We start from the raw sequence: 20,380 nt of genomic DNA, 5'->3' as shown, positions 1-20,380 counted from the left end.
CTCGAATAGCGCCTTCGGGATGGCCGAAAGGGGAAGCGCTGCCCTGTCCTGGCCTGGAGAAGTACTCACCCCGGGCGGGTGGAGGGGTACCGGCTCCCAGACCCCTCCGCCCTCTCATGCTCTCTGCTGAGCCCGCCTGCCGAGGAGCCGGACGCTGCTTGCACAGCTGGCGTATTTTCTTGGGGAAACACTTCAGTTTAAACGCATAAATCTGCTCCCCAAACCAGCACAACTTCTGTGACCTGCTGTTGCGTCCTCCTCCTGCATACTTGTGTCCCCGTGGCAAGCGAGGCTGTTCCAAATGAGAGAGATTGGTTTCTGCGATAAACTGTTGTTTTTATTCAGCCTAGGACAATACAGATTTGTATTGGTATTTAGGTGCCTAAGTGCTTTGGTGCTGGAAATCAGGCACTCGAGTACCTTTTGTGGATTTAGCAATTCTCTTTTACTGTTATCCTTCATCCGGCAGACCCTGAGCCTCCTGTATTTCTACTCGGAGGATTAACTTCTGCACAGCTCACTCAGCCATCCCCCTTGCTGTGCTAGTTGGCTGTCTGAAATATCATGATACCATTCTCACCACAAGAAAGAAAGAAAAAAACCCCAAACCCAAATAATAGAGAGTAGGAGATTTCCTTTCCTTCCCTCTATGTTCATGTAACATGAATGTCTTACACTGCCCCTGAGGGGCAGTGTGTCTGGGGTAGGAAAGCCAGACTTGATGCCAGCACCAAGTAGCAGGTAACGGTGCATGCTGGGGAGGAGAGACGGCTTCTAGGTCTCAGGAGATCTTTGCTGGGCTTTGTCTTGCCATCTAAAGGGATTTGTGCTGGCCTATGAAGCAGATTTTATTTCTCAAGTGTAAGTAGATTACACTGGTTGAGTTTATAGGTAGCTGGGAACAGAGCTCTTTGCACATACCTGCTCCATCACAGCTTGTAGGACTTCATGGTGCAGTTTTAATTTAGACCATTGCTCTAAAGGTTTTTGGTCCATTGACTTCATGGGGTCCTTTTGCTTTATTTGATTGACAGAGGGATTGCCTTGTTACTACATATTTCCAGGTCTTCACACTGATGTGTGGAAGATATATGGAAGAGACTCTTCTGCAATTCCCCTTTGACTGCCGTACCTGTAGCCAAAGTGCTCCATGGGGTGGTGCCCTCAAGATCTACAGTTTTGGTCACCAATGCTTGGGGCATGCACAGGGAGAATGAATCCCTAGGGAAACCTCCACTCCAGCCACAATATGAGAAAGTATGTCCCAGGCTGGGAAAAGTCTTGGTTCTGAGAGTTTCCTGTTCTCAGGGATGGAGAAAAAGGGAAGATATGTGATGGTTGGCGGGATTTAAGAATGCTTCAGAGGTGAAGGTGACATCTTCTCTAGACTTCCTACTGTATATACTCCTAACTCCCTTATACACCCCTTGTTTTCTGCATACCTAAGGCCCTAGATGGACACTCAAAATCCTGCTTGACCGATTTGTATGTAAAATGGCTTCTGATGCATCTGAGTTCCATTTGTAAGACTAGGAATCATTTGCACACTCATACTTCTACTCATGTTCTCCCGTGCCTACCCATGCCTTTTGTCCCATGTTCCTCCATCATTCCTCACACCTTCTCTTTCCTTTTATCCTCCCAGCCCTGGAGAATGCCCCTCTACAACCCTGCAGCCTCTCAGAGCAGGAGGAGGAAGAAGATGCCATCTGGGAGAAGATTGAGAGTGCCCGGCACCAGCTAACCCGCTCCCTAAACCCAGCGAAGCTCACCCCATACCTGCGCCAGTGCCGTGTGATAGATGAGCAAGATGAGGAGGAGGTGCTGAATTCGTGCCGATTCCCTTGCAAAAGCAACCAGACAGGTGGGAGAAAGCACAAACTCGCACTTAGATGGACCTGGTTTCTGGGGGACAACCTGGTTTTGACACGCAGTGAATGCTACCCAGCATGTGGTGCTGTGGCCTCCTGGGACCTTCTACTGCACTGCTACCTTGGCTTTGTTGTTCTCCAAGGTGCTCTGCAGCCAGACCTCCCTCTCATCCCCTGTGGGCCTCCCCCTGGGTGCACACAGATGAGGGCAGTGCTCCCACCCCAGTCCCTCCTCTAGCCATTTCCATTCCTATTGATGGAGGTAGAACCAGTGGAGATGCTACTGAGTTGAAGCTATCATGAAGCTGGGCTATCCTGTTTTCTCTCTGGTTTGCAGGCAATTCATCCTAGCTCCTTATCCCTTCTCCCAGGTTACCTGATGGACATCCTTCGGCGCCGTGGGAAGCGAGGCTATGAGGCCTTCCTGGAATCCTTGGAGTTTTACTACCCAGAGCACTACACACGGCTAACAGGGAGGGAGCCAGCCCAGCGCTGCTCTATGATTCTTGGTAAGGGCAGGTCCTCTGGCCTCTCTTCAGCTGCTGCTTGCATGGGAAGGGCCAGAAATCAGTGCATGGGCATGCATAAAGCCTGTGTGTGAGGAACTGGTGTGCTAGGAACCCTGACAGCTCTGTGCTCTGGATCTGGCACTGAAGGGCCAAATATCGCCTTAAAAATAGGCCTTATAGCAGCCCTCCAATCTGGAAACAGCCAAGAAATCTGGAAAGTGCCTTTTTACAAGGGTATGTAGTGACAGGACAAGGGGCAATGGCTTTAAGGTGGCAGAGGATAGGTTTACATTAGATATTAGGAAGAAGTTCTTCCCTGTGAGGGTGTTGAGGTGCTGGCACAGGTTGCTCAGAGAAGCTGTGGCTGCCCCATCCCTGGCAGTGTTCAAGGCCAGGCTGGACGGGGCTTGGAGCAACCTGGTCTAGTGGAAGGTGTCCCTGCCCATGGTAGGGCGTTGGAACTGGATGATCTTTAAGGTCCCTTCCAACCCAAACCAGTCTGAGGTTCTATGATTCAATGAAATGTACATGTGTGATGGACTGTGGTGCCTTAAGCCTGAGACAAGAAGGGCTGCAAACCCATGGGAAAGCTTGGCATCCCTTGAAGGAAACAGAGCATTGGGCAAATCTGCAGGCTGTTTTTCTGGGGTTACCTGTGTCTCAGCAGCCAGGACCAGGTTCTCCTTTGTCTTCCCCAGATGAGGAAGGCCCTGAGGGACTAACTCAATTCCTGATGATGGAGGTGAAGAAGGTGAGGGCTCAACGGAAAGAGCTCCTCCTGAAGGAACACCAGCTCCAGGTGAAAAACCAGGCACTGGAGCAAGAGCAGGCCCGGCTGGAGAAGCAGCTGCAAGAGCTCCTGAAGGTGCAGGAGCGTTGCCAGCGGTTGAGAGAGGAGTGGGACTCCAACAGCGTGGAGCTGCTGAGGCTGAAGGATGAGAACTACATGATGGCCATGCGCTACGCGCAGCTCTGTGAGGAGAAGAACATGGCCGTGCTGCGGAGCAGGGACTTGCAGCTGGTGGTACAGCCCTGGGGAGTGCGAGGTTTGGTGGTGGGAGGCTGTGGGGGTATGATGGATGAGTGGGATGCACACTGGTGTCCATGCATGGTGGCCCATAAGCGTGAAGGAGCTGATGGCAGGCGGCATGTGTGTCAGGGCAAATGCTCCTGCTCTTGAGGGGAAGGTGCCTTAGTCATGGGCACAGTGCAGAAGGCTCATTCTGCCCTGGGGCAGCTGGATATATATCACCAGCTCCTGCCACAACTGGAGATACATCACCTAAAGGAGCCAGAACCAACTCCTCAGAGTTGCTGTCAGGGCAATGCTTATCCTGGTGTCTCTCAGCTCAGCCATTGGTACCATGAGATGCCCCGTCTGTTCCTGCATACACTTGCTGCCCTGCTCTGCCCTGCTGATGGGCCCCTTTGCTGTGTCCGGGCAGCACAGGCATGCAGCAGGCAGCTGACTGTCAAACTGTGTGCTTGTATTTACCTCTCCACAGGAAAGGGCTTGCATTTTCCCCTCTAGTGAGAGCGGTGGCTGGGCAGCCACCTGTACACAGGGTGCTGGGTACATTGCATGTGGCCTGGAGCTGCCCAGCCCATCCTGCAGCTCATAGGAGTGTTTTGGCACCGACTCCATCCCCACCACCTCCTTGTCTGTCTCATGACATTTGGGAGACTCATGCCCTGCATACCTGAAGGAATTTGTGACACTGCACTCCAGCTGCCAAGCTCTCACCTCCAGCAAACGCACCCATTTCCTGCCTGGGCAAGGACAGTCATACCTTGAGCCTATTCATAACCCATTTTCCCCAGTGCTCTGCTGCCTCTTGGCATTCCCCCTACCAGTCTGGACCTGGATCTCCCACACAGCCCTGTGTTTACCCTTCATTCCTCATTCTGCTCTGCCAGTGCTGGGATCCTCCCCTATGTTTTATCTGGTATTCCTGTTAAAACCAGCTCCCTTGGGCCTCCTGTGAGCAGGGAGGCAAATTCCTGGTGTGTGCCTGTTGGGTGAAGAGAACTCCCTGCAAGCAGGGTCAACCACCAGGTCCCAGTCTGCCTTCCTTTCCTGAGTCCAGGATGCAAAAGTGACTGGTCCCTGAGAGTCATTCTAGGTCTTCTGGGCAGATTTGTAGGAGTAATCCAATTCCTGAGCCCCTCCTTGGCAATTTTGACAGTGTTGCTTAGTGGCTTTGATAGGTTTCCCCTGCCTGGTTTGCTCTCATAGACTTACCTGGCTGTGAAACTGGTTGTTACAGGTCTGTGAGGACCTTTTCCTGTCTCCAGTGCTAGGAGCTGGGAAGCCTTTGAGATCTCACAGCTGCTGGCCCTGGCAGTGCACCAGAGTTCCCTGGTTCACCCACAGCCAAGGCCAGATGCACTGGGGATGCCCTAAGGTAGCATGGAAGTTGTTGCACTGGGAGAGGATCCTGAGACTGAATGTGCTTATGCAAGTGCATCTTCCTCCTTTGCCCTGCAGGGAAAAGCTTTTGTGCACAGCTGTGCTAAGCTTGGCCCAACTGTAGGATACTCCTTTGCGTGGTTGCACAGCCCTTAATTCTCTCACCTCTGCCCCCTTTTTCTGCCCAGAGTCCTCTCTGCTTCACTCTTCACTAAGGCAGAGGTGCAGGGCTGTGTGTGTCAGGCTGTGTTTCTTCCCTGGGTTGCAGGTGGACCAGCTGAAATGCAAAGTGACCAGCCTAGAGGAGGAGTGCAGCCTGCTGCGGAAGCAGGCATCTGCGCCGGCCCAGCGCGAGGCAGAGGAGCGGGGACACCCTGACACCGTGTCTGAGCTGTGGGCTGAGAACCAGCGGCTCACGGCATCGCTGCAGGAGCTGCAGGGCATGTTGCAGGTACCTGGTGGGGCAGGGCAGACGCCTGGTCACCTTTCCTGGGGCACTCCCAGTACTGCTGACACAGGCACTGGGAAGATGATGGAAATCACTGTCATGGGCTGGCCTGTCCCTTCCTCTGAGCATATAACTTACATCTCTTATATCGCACCACTTACCTCTGGTGGCTGCCATTGTTCTGGGTGCGGGTAGTGATGGGTCCTTGCTTCCAGCTCTGTCACTCTTGGGTGTGCTCATAAGTATGAGCTTTGTGCTTTGGAGTGCACAGCAGATTAATGCAGGAGTGTTGATGGCAGTTGTGCCAGTCTGCCTGTCACTGCCCTAGTCTGGTGCTCCCTCAGTGCTTGTGGTGCAGTGACAGGACCCCCTCACCTTCTAGAAATCCGGTGAGGGCCCAGTGCCAGGCTCTGAGCAGATCCTGCTGGACATCCTGGAACACGACTGGAAGGAAGCCCAAGATGACCGGCAGGATCTCTGTCAGAAACTCAACTCCCTGCAGAATGAGCTGCAGTGGGCCGAAGAACTGCGGGATAAGGTAGAGCATCCATCACTGCCCCCATCCCCACACACTGAGCAGGGCCTGTAAAAGAGGGCAGGGAGGGGGCTGGGAAGACGCAGGAGTTTTTTCCAGGAAGCCTGATGATCGCTGTTCCTTGTTGCCAGTACCTCCAGGAGGTGGAAGATCTGCAGCTGAAGTACCGGACGCTGCAGAAGGACTGTGATCTCTACAAGCATCGTATGAACACAGTGCTGCTGCAGCTGGAGGAGATTGAAAAAGAGCGGGACCAGGTAAATTGCTGTCCCCCCCGGCTCTCCACCTCCCAGCAGGACCAGGGCTTTTGCCTCTACTCTGGATAATCCCTCCTTCCCCAGTGGATCTTCTCCACCCATGCCAGGGTGGGAGTTGGGGGTTACTAGTGCAGTTCTGTGCCCCCTCTCACTCTCAGCCTGGCTCCTTGCAGGCAATCCAGAGCCGTGATGGGGTGCAGCTACAATACTCCCAGAGCCTGATTGAGAAGGACCAGTACCGCAAACGCGTGCGGGCCCTGGAGGAGGAGCGGGATGAGCTCCTAAGCAAGCTGGGCCAGGCAGAAGGGCTGAACAGCACGCTGGAGGCACAGCTGCAGCGGTGCCAAGGCAGCCGCAGCCTGGGCAAGGTGAGGGGGGACTAGAAAGAAGGGAGGATAGAAAAAGTGGTGCGGTCAGGACTGATTTCTGGGGGATGCAGCGGGTTGATGGAGTCCCTTCTCTCCCAGATGTGCAGCTCTTCCTACTCACTGTGCTCCAACCTCAGCAGCACCTGGAGCCTTGTAGACAACCCTACGACAGGACCTGTGGATATACTGGGGGTTTCTGTTATCCCATTCCCAGGGGATTCGGCCATTCAGAGCATGGTGAGTGCTTGACTATGAGAGGCCAACCCTCAGCTGAGGGCAGTGGGAACCCGTCTGCTCAAGGGCCCAGAGGCATTGGAGTGGGTTCATTGTAGGGCTGTGACTTGGTGGAAGATTGGGCATGGGGCAGAGTGTAAGGTGGGAGCAGATCCCAGGTGCAGAGCTGTGTTATCTGTCACTGACAAACTGGCCAAATCTGTACCAATCTGGGTGGGAAAGAAGGGGAGTGAAACTCTCTTCATCCCATACGACACCCTAGAAATCAGCAGCCTCATGTAAGATGTTATCCTCCCCAAAAAGCTGTTCAATCTACATATGCTGTAGGAGAAATCCTAACTTTTTTGAACCCTGTAGCAGAACCGTATTGTTTTTAAGGGAGTGAGGTTCTTTCCTCTGACTCTCATCCTAGAGCACCCTAAAATGGGCAGTCACACAGGTTACATCTCTGGGTTTGTAGTGGCTAAAAGTGGACATAAGGACAAATTTGGATATTCCCTAAATCTGCTACTGCTCCCACAGCTTGTATATTGCAAAAAGGTGGGGATGCGGTGTCATACATCTCCATCCATATGCTCTCCTTGGGAAAACAAGGTGCCCCATGGCATTTGGAGGGATGTGGATGGTCCTTGAAGAGGCACTTGTTAACCAAGGAGCTCTTTGCAACCTGGCCTAAAGAGGGGATAGGTGGTGCTGGGTGTTGGTGTCAGCAGGTATCTCTCTTCCACTCTGCTCAAGGACGTGACTCCTGACAGTGAGAAGGATATCAACCGCCTGTCCACCTTCCCCTTCCCACCTTGCATCGGCTCCATCCTCCGTCGGCAGCGGGAAGATAGGTGCATGACCTACAAAAGGTGATTGCTGAGGGCTGCTTGAGTCTGTGTCTCCTCTGTGGGGCTTGTGGGGTCCAGGGAGAGCAGGCTGGCAGGGGAGGAGGGAACCTCGAGTAGGGACTGGGAGTGGGGAGGCTGGCTGGGAGCTGGGTGCTGGCTGGAGGGGTACTTCTTGGGATGGGGGAAGACTGTGGGGATGGGGTTGAGAATGGGATGCAAAAGGCTTTGGAAAAGCTGATGCCTCACAGCTCCCCTTTGTGTCTCCTTTGTAGCTTGTCCTGTGGCTCCTTTAGCAGCATTGAAGATGCAACAGGTACCAGGGTGGTGGCTTTCCCCAAAGGGTTTAGCTAAATAGAAGTGGTGGCTGTGGGGAGAGGGGCTGGAGAACTGACCCTGCCCACACCTTAGGTGTATGCAGCTGTGACAGCTCTGCACCCCTAACGGTGCTATAGACCCACATGTTCCCCAGGCACAGCAGCTGGAAAAACTGGCTTTCCTTCTGCAAAGGAGGTAGCTATTCACATGAGCTCTGTCTAATTCATGGAGAGCTGTGTTGATGGAGAATGTGAAGTGGAGCTGGGGGAGTAGGTAGCAAAGGAGAGAAATGCATTTGCCCTGGGGTGTTACCAGATACTCCCTTCATCTGTTGCTGCCTGGGTGATGGGTTGTAAATGTCCTGGAGTGGAGCTCTTGGTGGGTGCTGGTGGCTGATCTATGGGCACATCCAGGTGGCCCTGGCTGCTGCTGCCTTCTGACCAAAATGCTGATGAAGGGAGCAAAGATTCACTTGTTCTCAGGAGGCATGGAAAACCCTTTCCAGGAGGGTGACTGTTTAAGTCTCTCTGCAGCCTCAGTTTCCCAGTCAGATACTAGAAAATGCCCAGGAGGAGGTGACAGGCCTTTGCCACCGCAGGAACATGAGCTCCCTGCAGCATGTGGAGAGGTGACGTGCTTCCTCTCTCCCTCTCTTTCCTAGGTAGTGGTTTTGCTAGCACCTCGCTTGGGGCCTTCTCCTCTTCTTCCAGCAGTACCTATGCCAGGGTGAAGTCGGAGATCTGCTTGTCCACGCTTTCCAGCCGTGAGGAGGTCACCAGGAGGTACTGTTGCGCTCTGAGCTGGCTGCTTGGGGGTGTGTGTTGTGGTGCTGGGGGTTCACACTTGGGAGAGCCTTTCTGCCTCTCTCCTTGAGCTGTTTCTCACTATTGGGAGAGGGAAGAAATGAAGATCCTATAGTCCTTGCGTCACAGCAGGACTCCAGTTTATTGTGCTGTCCCGTTTGTTATGGCAGGGTGGGAATGTTGCCCTGGCCTGGACACACTGTGGGAGCCCAATTTGGCTTTGGTGTTGGGGCTGGTTGGATGGAAGGGGCTGTGTGGGTTCATAAGCTCTGTGTGTGATGGTTATAAGTCAAGAGCTCTGTACGACAGTGCTCAGTACAATAAACACCCTGTAGCCGGACACAAGGCGTGAGAGAGCTGTTCTTAGAAAAGGCAGCAAGCTTTGGTTGCTGGATTTGGTGTTTCTGCTTGCCAGGTCACTGGTGGTACAGCTCACTAGCATGGGTCACCCCAGCAATCCCTCACCCCAGGAGAGGAGGCTTGGAGCAGACATCTCCATCCTTGGAGGGAACAGGACAGGGATTTATGTCCAGTGGGTCAAGCCAGGCTCACAGGTCGAGGATGCAGGACTCAGGGAAGGGTGCCGGCTTATTGAGGTGAGTCTGGGAACAGGCTCTCTTTGTGGGTTTGCAAGGCATCTGGGATGATGCAGGGAGTGTGGAGTGCTCCCCAGTGCAAGCTGACCTCTACCGTCCCTTTCTCTTGTATCCCAGGAATGCTCCCTGCCTAGAGCTTTATGCAGCACAAACACCCATCCAAGTCTCAAGGTACTTGAGTGTACCTGTGCATATAAAAGTGCTGAGACCTTCCAAAACAATTCCTTCAGTGTGGGAGTGGAGAAAGAGAAAAGGAGTCACACAGTTAAGGCTGACAGCAATATGGCTATAGGGTGCTGGACTTGTGTGTCACCTTGTAGTATATCAGAGCAGTTTGTGTCCTGCATTCCGCATATGCCTATTGCAAAGCAATCAATTCTGGAGCAAGATTTCTCTGGCCTTTGTAACCCTCCCGAGCTGTAGAGAATAATTGCTCTGAAGAAAGCTGCTGGAGGGAGAGAGGGAAGGGCATTTGTTTCGGCAAGAATGACACCACTTGAAATATACAGCTACACTACTTGAATTAATATCCCACCTGTACCAGAATGAACCATCTCTCCTGCCCCACTCCCACACACATTCATGCACACACATTTGCTTTCACAGCAGCCAAGCATCCACACTGGGTGGTGGCTGGTAGCAGGTATTTCAGAGGCAGAAGAGGGAGCCAGAGGCAGACTGAGGATGCTTCGTCCTCAGGCAGAGATTTCCCCAGTCCTGCTTCACTCTGTAACATCTGTTGTGTAACCCTAATGGGTGAGGGAGCTGGAGGGGAGCCTGCTCTTCCAGTCCTTCGGTCTAATGGCATCGGGTCCTTGCTAGCTGAGGGTGCCGTCGTTGAAGGAAGAGGTGCTTTCCCTGGAGAACTGCACGCGGGAGGTCGCCTTCCTGAGCCTGCTGCATTGGGATGAGCCCTCTAGCCTCATCTTTCAGCTGGACCTGGAAGGTAAGGCCCTGGCAGCTGGGTCTCTTTTGAGCCTGAGCTCTCTGTCCCCCTTTCCAGACCCTCCACCCAGCCCTGGAGGTAAATCTCAGTTATTCTCTCTCCTCTCCTGTTTGGTCCTAGGCCACCATGTCTGACACAGGGGTTGGCCGTAGCTCCAGTAGCTTTCCCTGTCTGGTGTGACTTGTGCATCCTCTGAGTTACAGGATGGAGGTACAGACCTTCTGTCTGTTTGCCTCCTCTGCACCCCCTACCCCAACCCATAGCATCACAGCTGTGCTGGAGCCTTGGCTATTCTATTGGTGATGGTTGTCTGCTGCCTTCCTTGCCTGTGGTGACCTGTATCTCCTGCTCCAGGATACCAGCCTCTGCGGGAAGCCCTGGAAGAAGGGAAGAAGTTTTCTGGAGACTCCTTCTATGTGCGCACCAACCTGTCCCTCCTGGAGCCGTCAGACCCTTACGCGCTGTGCGTGAAGTGCCGGGAGATCCTCCATGTCACAGACACCATGCACAAAGGGCGGCTGGAGTGGTACTGCTCCCGTGTTGACCCCTTGACCATGCGGGACCTGGACAAGGGAACAGTGCCCAACTACAGCAGGTAACTAGGGAGAGGAGGAAGGCAGGGGTACATGGGGTACCTGCCCCATTTATCTGTGGTGGGCATCCCCTAGAATTCCTGCGGGGTGCATACTGGCCTCTCAATAGTGTGGGCTGCCCAAGCCTTGTATGAGGGCTCATTGCAGTAGTGTTTGGGTAGCCCTGAGAGACTGGGAGGTTGAGTGAGGGCTTTGCTATGCCTCTGCTTTAGCAGGTCTGTGGGGTTTGGTGAAGAGGATCACAGCAGGTTATGGTCTGCAGGGGCTCTAGAGTTGCTTGGTTGCAAGCTCTCTGTCTTTTCAGGGCTCACCAGCTTTTGAAGATCCAGGAGAAGGGCCAGATGCCTGTGCAGCAGAGGAGCCACAGAAATAATGTAAGCCAAAGAAGCCAGCATTGAGAACTGTGTGTGTGTGCCTATGGCCACCCCACCACCTCAGCACTCAATCTGTCCCACCTTGTTGGTAAACCATCTCTTATAGAGGTGGCAGCTGGGTTAGCAAGAGAGCAGGGGCTTATAGGCCAGGCAGTGTCACTGCTCTGTGTCTATTTTCTTGCCCACTTCCCAGACTGAACCTGATGGGTGGCAGACATGGTACCATGCTTTTTGTATGTGCACTCCATCCCCTTTGCCAGTGGGTTTTCTACAGCTAGCTCTGTGTGTGTATGTGTGAAATGGCCTATGCTCTCAGCCTTAATGCCCTTGCTTTCTCCTCAGCTAAAGAAACGGGCCTTGGACCAACTGCGCCTGGTGAAATCCAAACCACAGAGGAGCCCAGAACAGCCCCCTCAGCAGCTGTGGCTGGACCCCTGCTCAGGTGAGCTGTTACCCCTGCACCTACCCATCACCCTTGGAGACACAGTCATCCCCTGTGGGCACTGATGGATCATTGGCATCTGGTTTGCCTCAGTCTTTCTGCTCAGGATCCTTCTTACAGCTCTAACGGGATTTGGGGAAGCCTATGCATGTTTAAAGCCCCTGCTCCTTTTCCCTGATTTTCTGGGGCTTTCCATTGCTTCTGTGATTCTTGGGGTCATCTAACCTTTTGTGAAGAATAAACTGGCGTGTAACTCTAAGGAAGTGGGCAAGGGGGTCTACAGCCAGCATACCTGCCCATGAATGAGTGTTGGTAGGATCTCTCCCAAGACATAGGATGATTGGTAGGTGCCTCCATGAATCAGGATGAGGGGATGGTACAGGAAGAATGGGATGGTCATTTAGGCCAGTGACAGGCTGGTCTCTCATGTTCTCATGTTTGACTTTCTTCATTCCTGTCTTCCAGACCCAGATATGAGCCTGAAGCCTTACAGCCTGGTTCGTCCTGTGGTGGTCAAGACCCCCCGTCCTGTAGTGCTGTCGCCTAACTGCATTGCACCACGGCTCATCAGGAACCTGCTGGACTTGCCCACCTCTCGCTTGGACTTCCATGTATGCCCAGCAGGTAGGCAGCAATCAGTGGCTGCCATGCCCAAGGCTGTTTTAGGAGCCTGTGGCCATGTGAAGTTAAGTATGCAAGTCTCCTGCTTCCAAGTGCTGCTTTCCCCTTTTACATCTTGCTGCTTCTTAGCCATACAGTGGGAAGTTAAGATGCTGCTCAAAGAGGTCACTTCTGTGGAATCTTGGTTAGCCCAGTTCAGGGAAGAGATACTCTTGGTCTTGGAAGTATGAGATTTGGTCTCATGGGACTCTTGGAAAGCACATGAGGTCTCTCAATCTTGCCAGACAATACAGGTCACCTTTGTGGGCTGAGTGTCTGCAAGACATTCCCTCCTATTTTAAACTGTGCCCTATCCCTTTGGCCCACGGGGAAGACAGCCCTTTTCAGTCTCCTGGGGCATGGGCACTCTTGAGTAGGTTGTGGTGGCATTGTCTTGCTGCTCTGGGCGGCTCTTCCCAGATATGAAGCCCCTGGCTGAGGTGGGATCTACAGGTTAACTTCATACCAGCTCTTCTTCCCAGGAATGTTGTCCTCTTCCTTCTGCCAGGCTGCTGGGGAAAGGGCTTTTCTCTGATAGGGCATTTTCACAGAGGACACCTCCTTTCCTCCTTCCTCCTCCCTTCTCCATCTCTCTCCTTTCCCCGTGTGTAGAGTTTTCCTTTTGCCAAGTGCAGGACTGAAAAACCAGTCTGTATATTTTTCTGGGGGGCGGGGTGGGGATGGAGGTAGTGAAGAATCTCTGGGTGCTGAGGAAGGATGGCTCTATAGATTTTGACCATTGGGCTTTTTATCTTGTCCAACTGAGCCCCCTGCAGGGTCCCACTCACATTGCATGGGGACATCCTTCGAAGCCGTTACTAAGTCTGGGAATTTACACTGAGAGGGAAAACCCACTCCCTTCTCCCCGGTCGGTTTTGCTTGTTGTGAGGGAAGGAAGGTGATCCGGTGGTGGGCAAGACACCCTGATTCTTTTTCTTTTCCTGACTATATTTTCCTTTGGAGAACTCTTCAGCCAGTGCAAAGTCGGTATAAGCCATCCGATCTTCCACAGGAGCCTGCTGCCCCCCGAAAGTAACACCAGATGGATGGCTTTGCACATCTAGCTCTACTTAGGAAGTACATGTGCCACCAGGCAGAGGTAGCACAGGATGCCCAGGCAGCCTGGAGCGTGGGAGAGCTGGAATGTGCTCTGGACCCAGTCCCAAACATGCCTTCTCCTAAATACATTCCTTTACTTCTACCTTCGGGGTGAGCAGCTCCTCAAAGCCTTATTAGGTTCCCTGCTCCTGTTTTGGCGGCAGTGTGGGCAGCATGGTCAGCAGGTAGAGCCTGGTGCCTGCTTCAGCCCGTGGGCTGCAGAACCTGTGGCTCCCAAGTGAGGTTTCTGTGTGTGTTGTATCATCTTCTGCTGGGAGTTATGAGGGGCAGTTGGCAATCATTGCTTTGACCATGCCAGACCTCGCTGTCCTGCCATCTCTGCCCCCAGTCCTCTGTCTCAGCTTCACTTCTCTGCTGCTTTCCTGCCTGGCACTGGCTTGGCTGCTGGGTGCTGTCCTTCTGCCCCTTAGCAGGCTGCCACCAACACAAAAAGGTTCAGCTTGCCCCCATCTTTCTCCCACTTCCCTATGCCGAGGTGCACACCCCCTCTTACTTCCCCATGTGGAGCCATCTATGAGCTCATGTAGCTCACAAACCCTGCAGGAAACCAACATGGCAAAATAAAGTGATGATTTTTCTGCCATACTCTATTACGGACGCAGTGGGACAGTGTGGCAGTGGGGAATGGCTGTGAGCTGGCTTAAGCTGCTGCAGTACTGTAGCACAAGTGTTGCTTTTGCCCTGCAAGGTGTCTTCAGCTGTGATATTGTGCTTGTTCTGTATGCAGGAAGCTGCTGGAGATCCGTGCCAATGTGTAATGTTGTATAATTAGGCTTGCTCTCCAGAATCCATAAACACTGAACTTGATAAACATCAGTGCAGCAGCAAATGTGTGGGGTCTGAGGTGGAAAGAGCAAGAGGGAGAAGAGGCTGATGTCTTCCTTTTCATATCTCCTCTTGGTTCACAGAGAAGCTGGCAGAAGGGGATCCCAGCACAACTCATCCTCGCCCAGTGTCTAGAACTGGCCCCCAGGACCGGAGGGAGAGCGGGCGAATCCGCATGATCCGGGAGGCAATGGAGAAGGTGCTGAGCTGTTTGGTGTGGGGAGAGGTGTCACCATGTTCATACTGGTGGAGAGGAGGGGACAGCTGAGCAGGGGAAGGAGGAGGGTGGTGTGGTGATAGAAAAGAAGCTGCTTGAGGGCTGTGTAGTTTGGAGTGTGTTTTAGATCCAGATGCTGTGGGGTTGTGGATCAGCAGATATGGACTTTTCCCTGACTCTGTCGAGCTCAGGTGAAAGAAATGGCTACTGGGATTCATAGGGTATGCAGTGGTAAATGCCATATGCAGATGCGACCTTCCTGCTCTCACATTCCTTACCTTTGCCAAAGCAGCAATAGCTCTGCTCAGGGCAGTTGGAGAAATGTGGGGCTGTGGGTGACAATGGTGACAAAGAGGATGTGAAGATGGGCTGTTGCTGAGCAAGGAGTCCAGTGGGCTCTTGGGTTGGGTTGACAGTGATGGAGTGGGTGACCCTGCTCTGTAATTCTCCCCTTCCATCTTGGCACTGTCCATAAATCCCATGTTTAATGGAATTACTATTGGAAAAGCAATGATATTGCACAGTATGGGGTTTGATTTAATGTAACTGTCAGGGGATGGGCTTATTTATTTTTTTCCATTTAAATCAGTAAATCTATTCAATTTCCCCCCAGAATAAACACTGCTTGTTAGAGCTGGGAATTCAGAGTGTGAGGGATCTAATTAAAAGCGAGATATACCCCATCGTTATCCATGTTGAGGTCACTGAGAAGAACGTCAGAGGACTCAGGTAAGACAAGACGGAGTGGCATGGATGAAGGGTGTCAAGAGAGGAGAGAGAAGCCTTTGCATCTGTTCAGAGGGGCAGGGACTGGGGTGAGAGCACTTGCTCTGTGTGTTGCAGTTGGTTGCTGTGAGGGGAAAAAGGGCAGGAAACCTGGCTTTATGTATGTGTGAGGGAGTTCCTGGGTGTTTTTGCCACCCCACCTCTTTACGCCAAGGGTAATTCTTGTCTCTGTTTTCGCCAGGAGCTTGCTGGGGAAGGTGGGCCAGCGGGACTCGGAGGTGCTGAAGGTGTGTCGCAGTGCGGAGCAGGGTCTTCACACTCTGCCCTGCTCCTGGGCCCGTGTGGAGCCCCATGCCTGGAGCCATGCTGAGGAGCTGCCCAAGGTGGTTCGGGGATGCATCTTCCAGGAGCAGACCCGCCCGATATGGATTGAGGAGGGCGATGAGTGAGCTGGGGGTAGCAAAGCTACCAGCTACTGTCCCCAAGAGCTGTTCTCGGGGAGGAGAACAGGTAGCGTGTCATTCCTCACTGAGGGGATGTTGGCAGCAAAGGCCATCAGGGGTAGCCTTTGTGGTCCCCCTGAGGCCACCAAGAGTCGGGGAGTAACACGTGCTGCCTCCCTGTCTGAGCTTTCTCTGGTTTAGTGCAGAGATGTCTCCCACTGTCATGGTGGGAAACTACTCTTTGTGGGCTGTTCCCCATCACCTTGGGCTGCTCTTGTCTCTGGTACATGGTCAGAGTGCCAGATGGGGAATGCAGTGGTACTGTGTAGGATCAGGCTGTGTAGGAGCATATCTCAACACACATTTGAAGCCCTTTTTCCATCATCTTAGCCTACTCTGTCCTGTGGCGCTGTGTGCTCTGGGTCTCCTCTTCCCGTCTACCTCGCCTCCAGCCCCATGGTGCAGGGAGCATGGCTTGTGTGCCAATGTCCTGTCATGACTGGAGTGACACTAAGCTTGCAACAAACACTCGTTTTATAGGAGCTGTACTCTTTATTGCTTGTAAATTATTAATGGAGCCTTTTATTGGCAGAGTGCATATAAAGGAGAATTAAATACCATTCATAATGGGAGTGGGTGGCAGGCTATGGGCTTGCGTGTTACTGGGAAGGTTTGGTTGATGCATGACAGGGTATTTTCCTCCTCTTTTAGCTGAGACCCAACTACCCAGCCCTTCAGGGGAAGGAGGGAGCACTGCTTTTGCTGTTGTTGTGGGGAGAGGACAGGCTGAGTGTGCCATGGATCAAGCCCGCTCCAATTTCTACTTGCCCCTTGTTTTTCAGTCCCTTGCCTCATTCCCCAGTGGTCACAGTGCTTTAGGAAAGCCAGGGAAAAGCTAATTTGATGTGTCTGGCTGAGGTCCATAGAGCTTTGCGTTCCTCCACGCCCTGGTTATCGTGATGTGACAATCCAGCTACATCATCCTCCTGGGTGACAACAGTGAGACTTGAGCACAACCACCCTGCTAGGAGAGTGGGGACAGTGCCCCTCTTGTGGGGGCTGTTCTCGCCCTGAGATGGGGCGAGTGTGGGTTCAGGCTCTGGAATAGGGAAAATTAAGGTAGCACCAGCCATGCTCACCCACCCTAGCATGGTCCTGACTCCTAACCAATCACCACTATCAGCTCTGCTGTGGGAAAGGGGTGCTAGGATACCTGTGTCATGGAGAGGTGGTGTTTGTGGTAATAGATGGTCTTTCCTGGGGCATGCAAGAGAAAAGTGGAGTCTATGATTCTGGGAGGCTCCGTGGGCCACAAGGCTAGGCAGAAGGCTGAGCCCACTGATCCTGTGGTCAATGGGAGAAGATGGTCAACTAGCACCAGAGTCAAGTCCTCTCTCTGTCCTTCTCACCTCTGTGACGAGAGTACTGCTAGCGCCATTCACTTTTGAATCTCTAAGCAAAGATTAACTTGCTGATCTTCACGGGTCCCCTGTGTGGTGTTATTTCAGGCTCTAAACCAGGTGTCTGCGCCTTTTATGAGGACAAGAGTGAAGGAAGGAGGGAAGAAAATTAAGAGATTTTAACCTGCAGTCACTAAAATGTAGAGCAGAGTCCCAGCTCTGCCCTGGAGCAGTGCAGCTCTCCTCCCGGGGAAGGGGAAACTGCTGTAACACATGGCTCCAGATGAAAGCTCCCAGATGATACCCACTCCAGGGGATGCAGCCTGAACATCCCAGCACAGGCCCTTGGGGAGTGCTTGCCCTGCAGGCAAACAAAGTGGGACTCTTGTTGATCTGATGAGAAGACAGGTCCCAGAGCAAGCTCCCATCCATCCTGGCATGGATTTGGAGATAAGAGTTTGCATCTTCGCAGAGGAAAAAAGTAGCTGGGTACTTGAGTACCCAGGGAAAGCACTCTGTGTGAGGCACTTGATAAAGGGCTTGTCAACTTCTCCTGCCCCTGCTGGCACTGGGAACTATCTCCTGTATCCTATAGCCTAGGCTGAGGATGTTTAAGAGCAAGCCCCCCCAGCTTGGTGCTTCCTAGCCCCCACCAAATAAACATGTTTCCCAGCACCTTCCTGGGCCACCACTGTTGTCAGCCTGAGGGAAAGGAAAGAAAAAGATTTTCTGGGAGACAGGTTGGCACTGCCCAGCTCTCCAAGCGGCAGGCAGCATTGCCATGCATGCTCCCAGGCTTCTTCCAGGCCTTCTCTTAATCCTTCTTGTTTTCAAAATCCGGCCTCAACTCGTTCTGGACACGGGTGAGTAGCAGGGGGCTCCAGGGCAAACATAACTGACCCCCTGCTGCCCTGCACACCTCATCCCACCTTCTTTATGCCTCTGGGGGGCTGTGTGTGCTACCTGCTCCCAGGAATGAGTCACGGGTTAGGTAATAGGTAAAATGCAATTAGCAGCCCTGGGCACTAATTACCAGCTGTAACAACCTTGTGCAACCCCCTGTAACAGGCACCCAGAGCAAGATTTCTTCCTCCAGAGCAGGGATCAACAAGACAGCATGTGTATTGCTCTGGGATGTCACCAGCCCTTTCCATGCTGCGCCCCGTGCCCCAGCAGAGCTGCAGCACTATGGAGACTCTGTACCAGACACCCCCCCACCCCATGGCAGGATTGGGTACCAGATGTTCCCCCCCATCCCTGGCACCCAAGAAGAAAGAGGTGTCTCAGTACAAGCAGCAGGCTGTGCTCACCTCTAGTGTCAAGGGTATTCTGGTTTGTACATGGTTGGGTATGACCTGTTCTGCATCATGGCACCATGCTCTGTACAAGGTAGCTTTGAATCAGCTGGGGACATTAAGGATACTGCCTGTGTCCCCCTTTCCTTCCCAGATGATCTCCTAGGCCAGTGCTGCAAAGTGCTGTGGGATGTCTGGGGGCCATGGTATCTGCCTGGCATGTGGCTGGAGCACTTAGGTTCATTTCTGGCTCATGAGCAGTGGGTAGCCATGGGAGCAATCTCAGTATTCAGCACAAGGCAGTGGATCAGTCATACCAGCTTCACATCCCTGCAGTAATATAAGGCCTGAAGGTGAAAGACTCTCCCTCTGCCCCAAATCAGTGTAAGGAAGCTTTGCTATTCAAAGGGATCTAAAAATAAAACCTGCAGGTACTCTCCAAAGGGATATGGGAGATGCTCTGGAGATGTTCATGCTTCAGGGGAAGGCTAGGAGTTGTGGAGACTCAGAGAGCTACATGTGAGGAGGGAAGAGAAGTGGATTCAGTGGTTTCTTCCTTACAAAACAAAGAAGTTGTGGACAGGGCTGGGGTGAAAGTGTGTGTGAGGCCTGGGGAAACTGAGCACATGGCTTTAGCCCTGCAGGGAGTATGTGCCTGGAACATAGGTCTGTGTGTGGACACATGGTGGGAGTGCAGAACAGAGAGACTTTGATCACTGCTGTGACCCCCTTTTCTGAGGTCCTATGATCTGACATGTGCACGGGGGGGTCCTTTGCTGCATGGAGCCATGTCCCCACACATTTCCCTGGGGTCCCCTTCTTATTACTTCTTATTTTTATTTTTTGGGATGCTGATTGAATGCCCACAGTTTGCAGCTCCCCGAGGAGGTGCTCTGATTACGGCAGCTTATGTGGAGCACTGTCATCCTGCTGTCCCCATGCTCGCTGCACAGGAATGCTGGGGGTGCACTGTCATCTCCCTCCTGCATGATACCATATAGCTGGTTGCCTCTCTGTACCCTTGTGGTTGCTCTGTGAAGTGGCCTGGAGATAACATGAAGGGGATCTTCATGGTCATCTACCCCACATCCAACTGAGCCAGGAACATCATGCAGCAATCCATGGTTCTGACCCCAACATTTGCTGTCTGTGGTGGTCTTCATCTCAGGAGGGGTTCTGACACCTTTTGACGGTCTCTGATAATCCCTGTACCTGGGGAAAGCCTTCTCCGTGCAGGACTTGCTTAGCTGTGCTCAGCATGTTCTGTGTTGTGGTCCCAGAATGTCTTTCTTGGTGTCGTCGGTGAAGGTGGCACAGGGGAGATGTACAGCCATGGCCAACAGTGTTGGGAGGAAGGAGCTGGAGATGCCATTTTGCTGCTGTGCCTGCAGGACTCTCTGGTGTACTTAGGGGGAGAGCACATCCCCTTCCTTCCCTGGGGAAAGGGAAAAGGAAGCATCATCTTGGACAGGACAAGAGCCGCCAGGGACAAGTTGCTGAATTCAGCCCTGCTGCAGGGGGCAAGGACCTGGGTGGGATATAAACTCAGTGGTGACCACACACATTGAAAGGGAGGTGCCAGGCCCTCCCTTGCACTCTCTGGTGCTGGTGTGAGTGTCACTTGGACAGCAGACAGTGGGACATCCCTGGTGAGGATGTGAGATGGGGCAGAGGGGTTGCATGGTTGCAGGCAGAGCGAAAGGGACCTTTAAGAGTAGATAGGCTCTGGGATGTGGTTTGGGGAGATGGGCGTCAGAGGTGGGGGTCAGATCCTACTTAGAGACTCTGGCTTATGGGGGGGAGGCAGCAGGAGGCACACAGTCCTACTTTGGAGAGGCAAGGTGATGTTAAAGGGAAATGCAGGAAACATCTGGGGCAATTCCTGGGGAAACATCGTTCTTCCCAAGGACAACATCGCCCCCTGCGCTTTAACTCCACCAGCGCCCACATCCCTGCCACCCTCCGCTCCTCCTGCGGGAGCACAGCGCTGTCACAGCGGAGCGGGGACAACAGTCAAGCAACAGGTTTGTCCTCCCAGGTGAGCCGTTTGTCACCTCCGAGGTGTCCCAGCGTGGCGATGCCACTGTCAGACCCGGGGCTCCCCCGTCTTCATCCTCCCCGCTCCATCCCCTTCCTCCCCTGGGGCTGGCGCCCCGCCCCA

General features: G+C 53.1%; 1 protein-coding gene across 1 annotated transcript; it reads left to right on the top strand.

Annotated features, from left to right (window-relative positions):
- Window positions 1-1,645: 1,645 nt before the first annotated feature.
- Window positions 1,646-15,530, top strand: CARD10 (caspase recruitment domain family, member 10; the record flags this gene model as incomplete). Its single annotated transcript, XM_010021893.1, has 20 exons — window positions 1,646-1,864; window positions 2,243-2,380; window positions 3,079-3,404; window positions 5,059-5,241; window positions 5,621-5,776; window positions 5,905-6,030; window positions 6,204-6,398; window positions 6,498-6,635; window positions 7,371-7,486; window positions 7,738-7,778; window positions 8,442-8,562; window positions 8,999-9,179; window positions 10,002-10,125; window positions 10,480-10,720; window positions 11,023-11,092; window positions 11,435-11,534; window positions 12,000-12,158; window positions 14,222-14,337; window positions 14,969-15,084; window positions 15,323-15,530. Coding segments are annotated over 20 exons (3,074 nt in total), but the record flags the coding sequence as incomplete, so codon positions are not given.
- Window positions 15,531-20,380: the final 4,850 nt, after the last annotated feature.

Source organism: Nestor notabilis, unplaced genomic scaffold (genome assembly GCF_000696875.1).
Source record: "Nestor notabilis isolate BGI_N333 unplaced genomic scaffold, ASM69687v1 scaffold28500, whole genome shotgun sequence".
NCBI lineage: Eukaryota > Metazoa > Chordata > Aves > Psittaciformes > Psittacidae > Nestor > Nestor notabilis.
The sequence above is the reverse complement of the archived record's forward strand: the minus strand, read 5'-3'. Positions and strand labels throughout refer to the sequence as shown.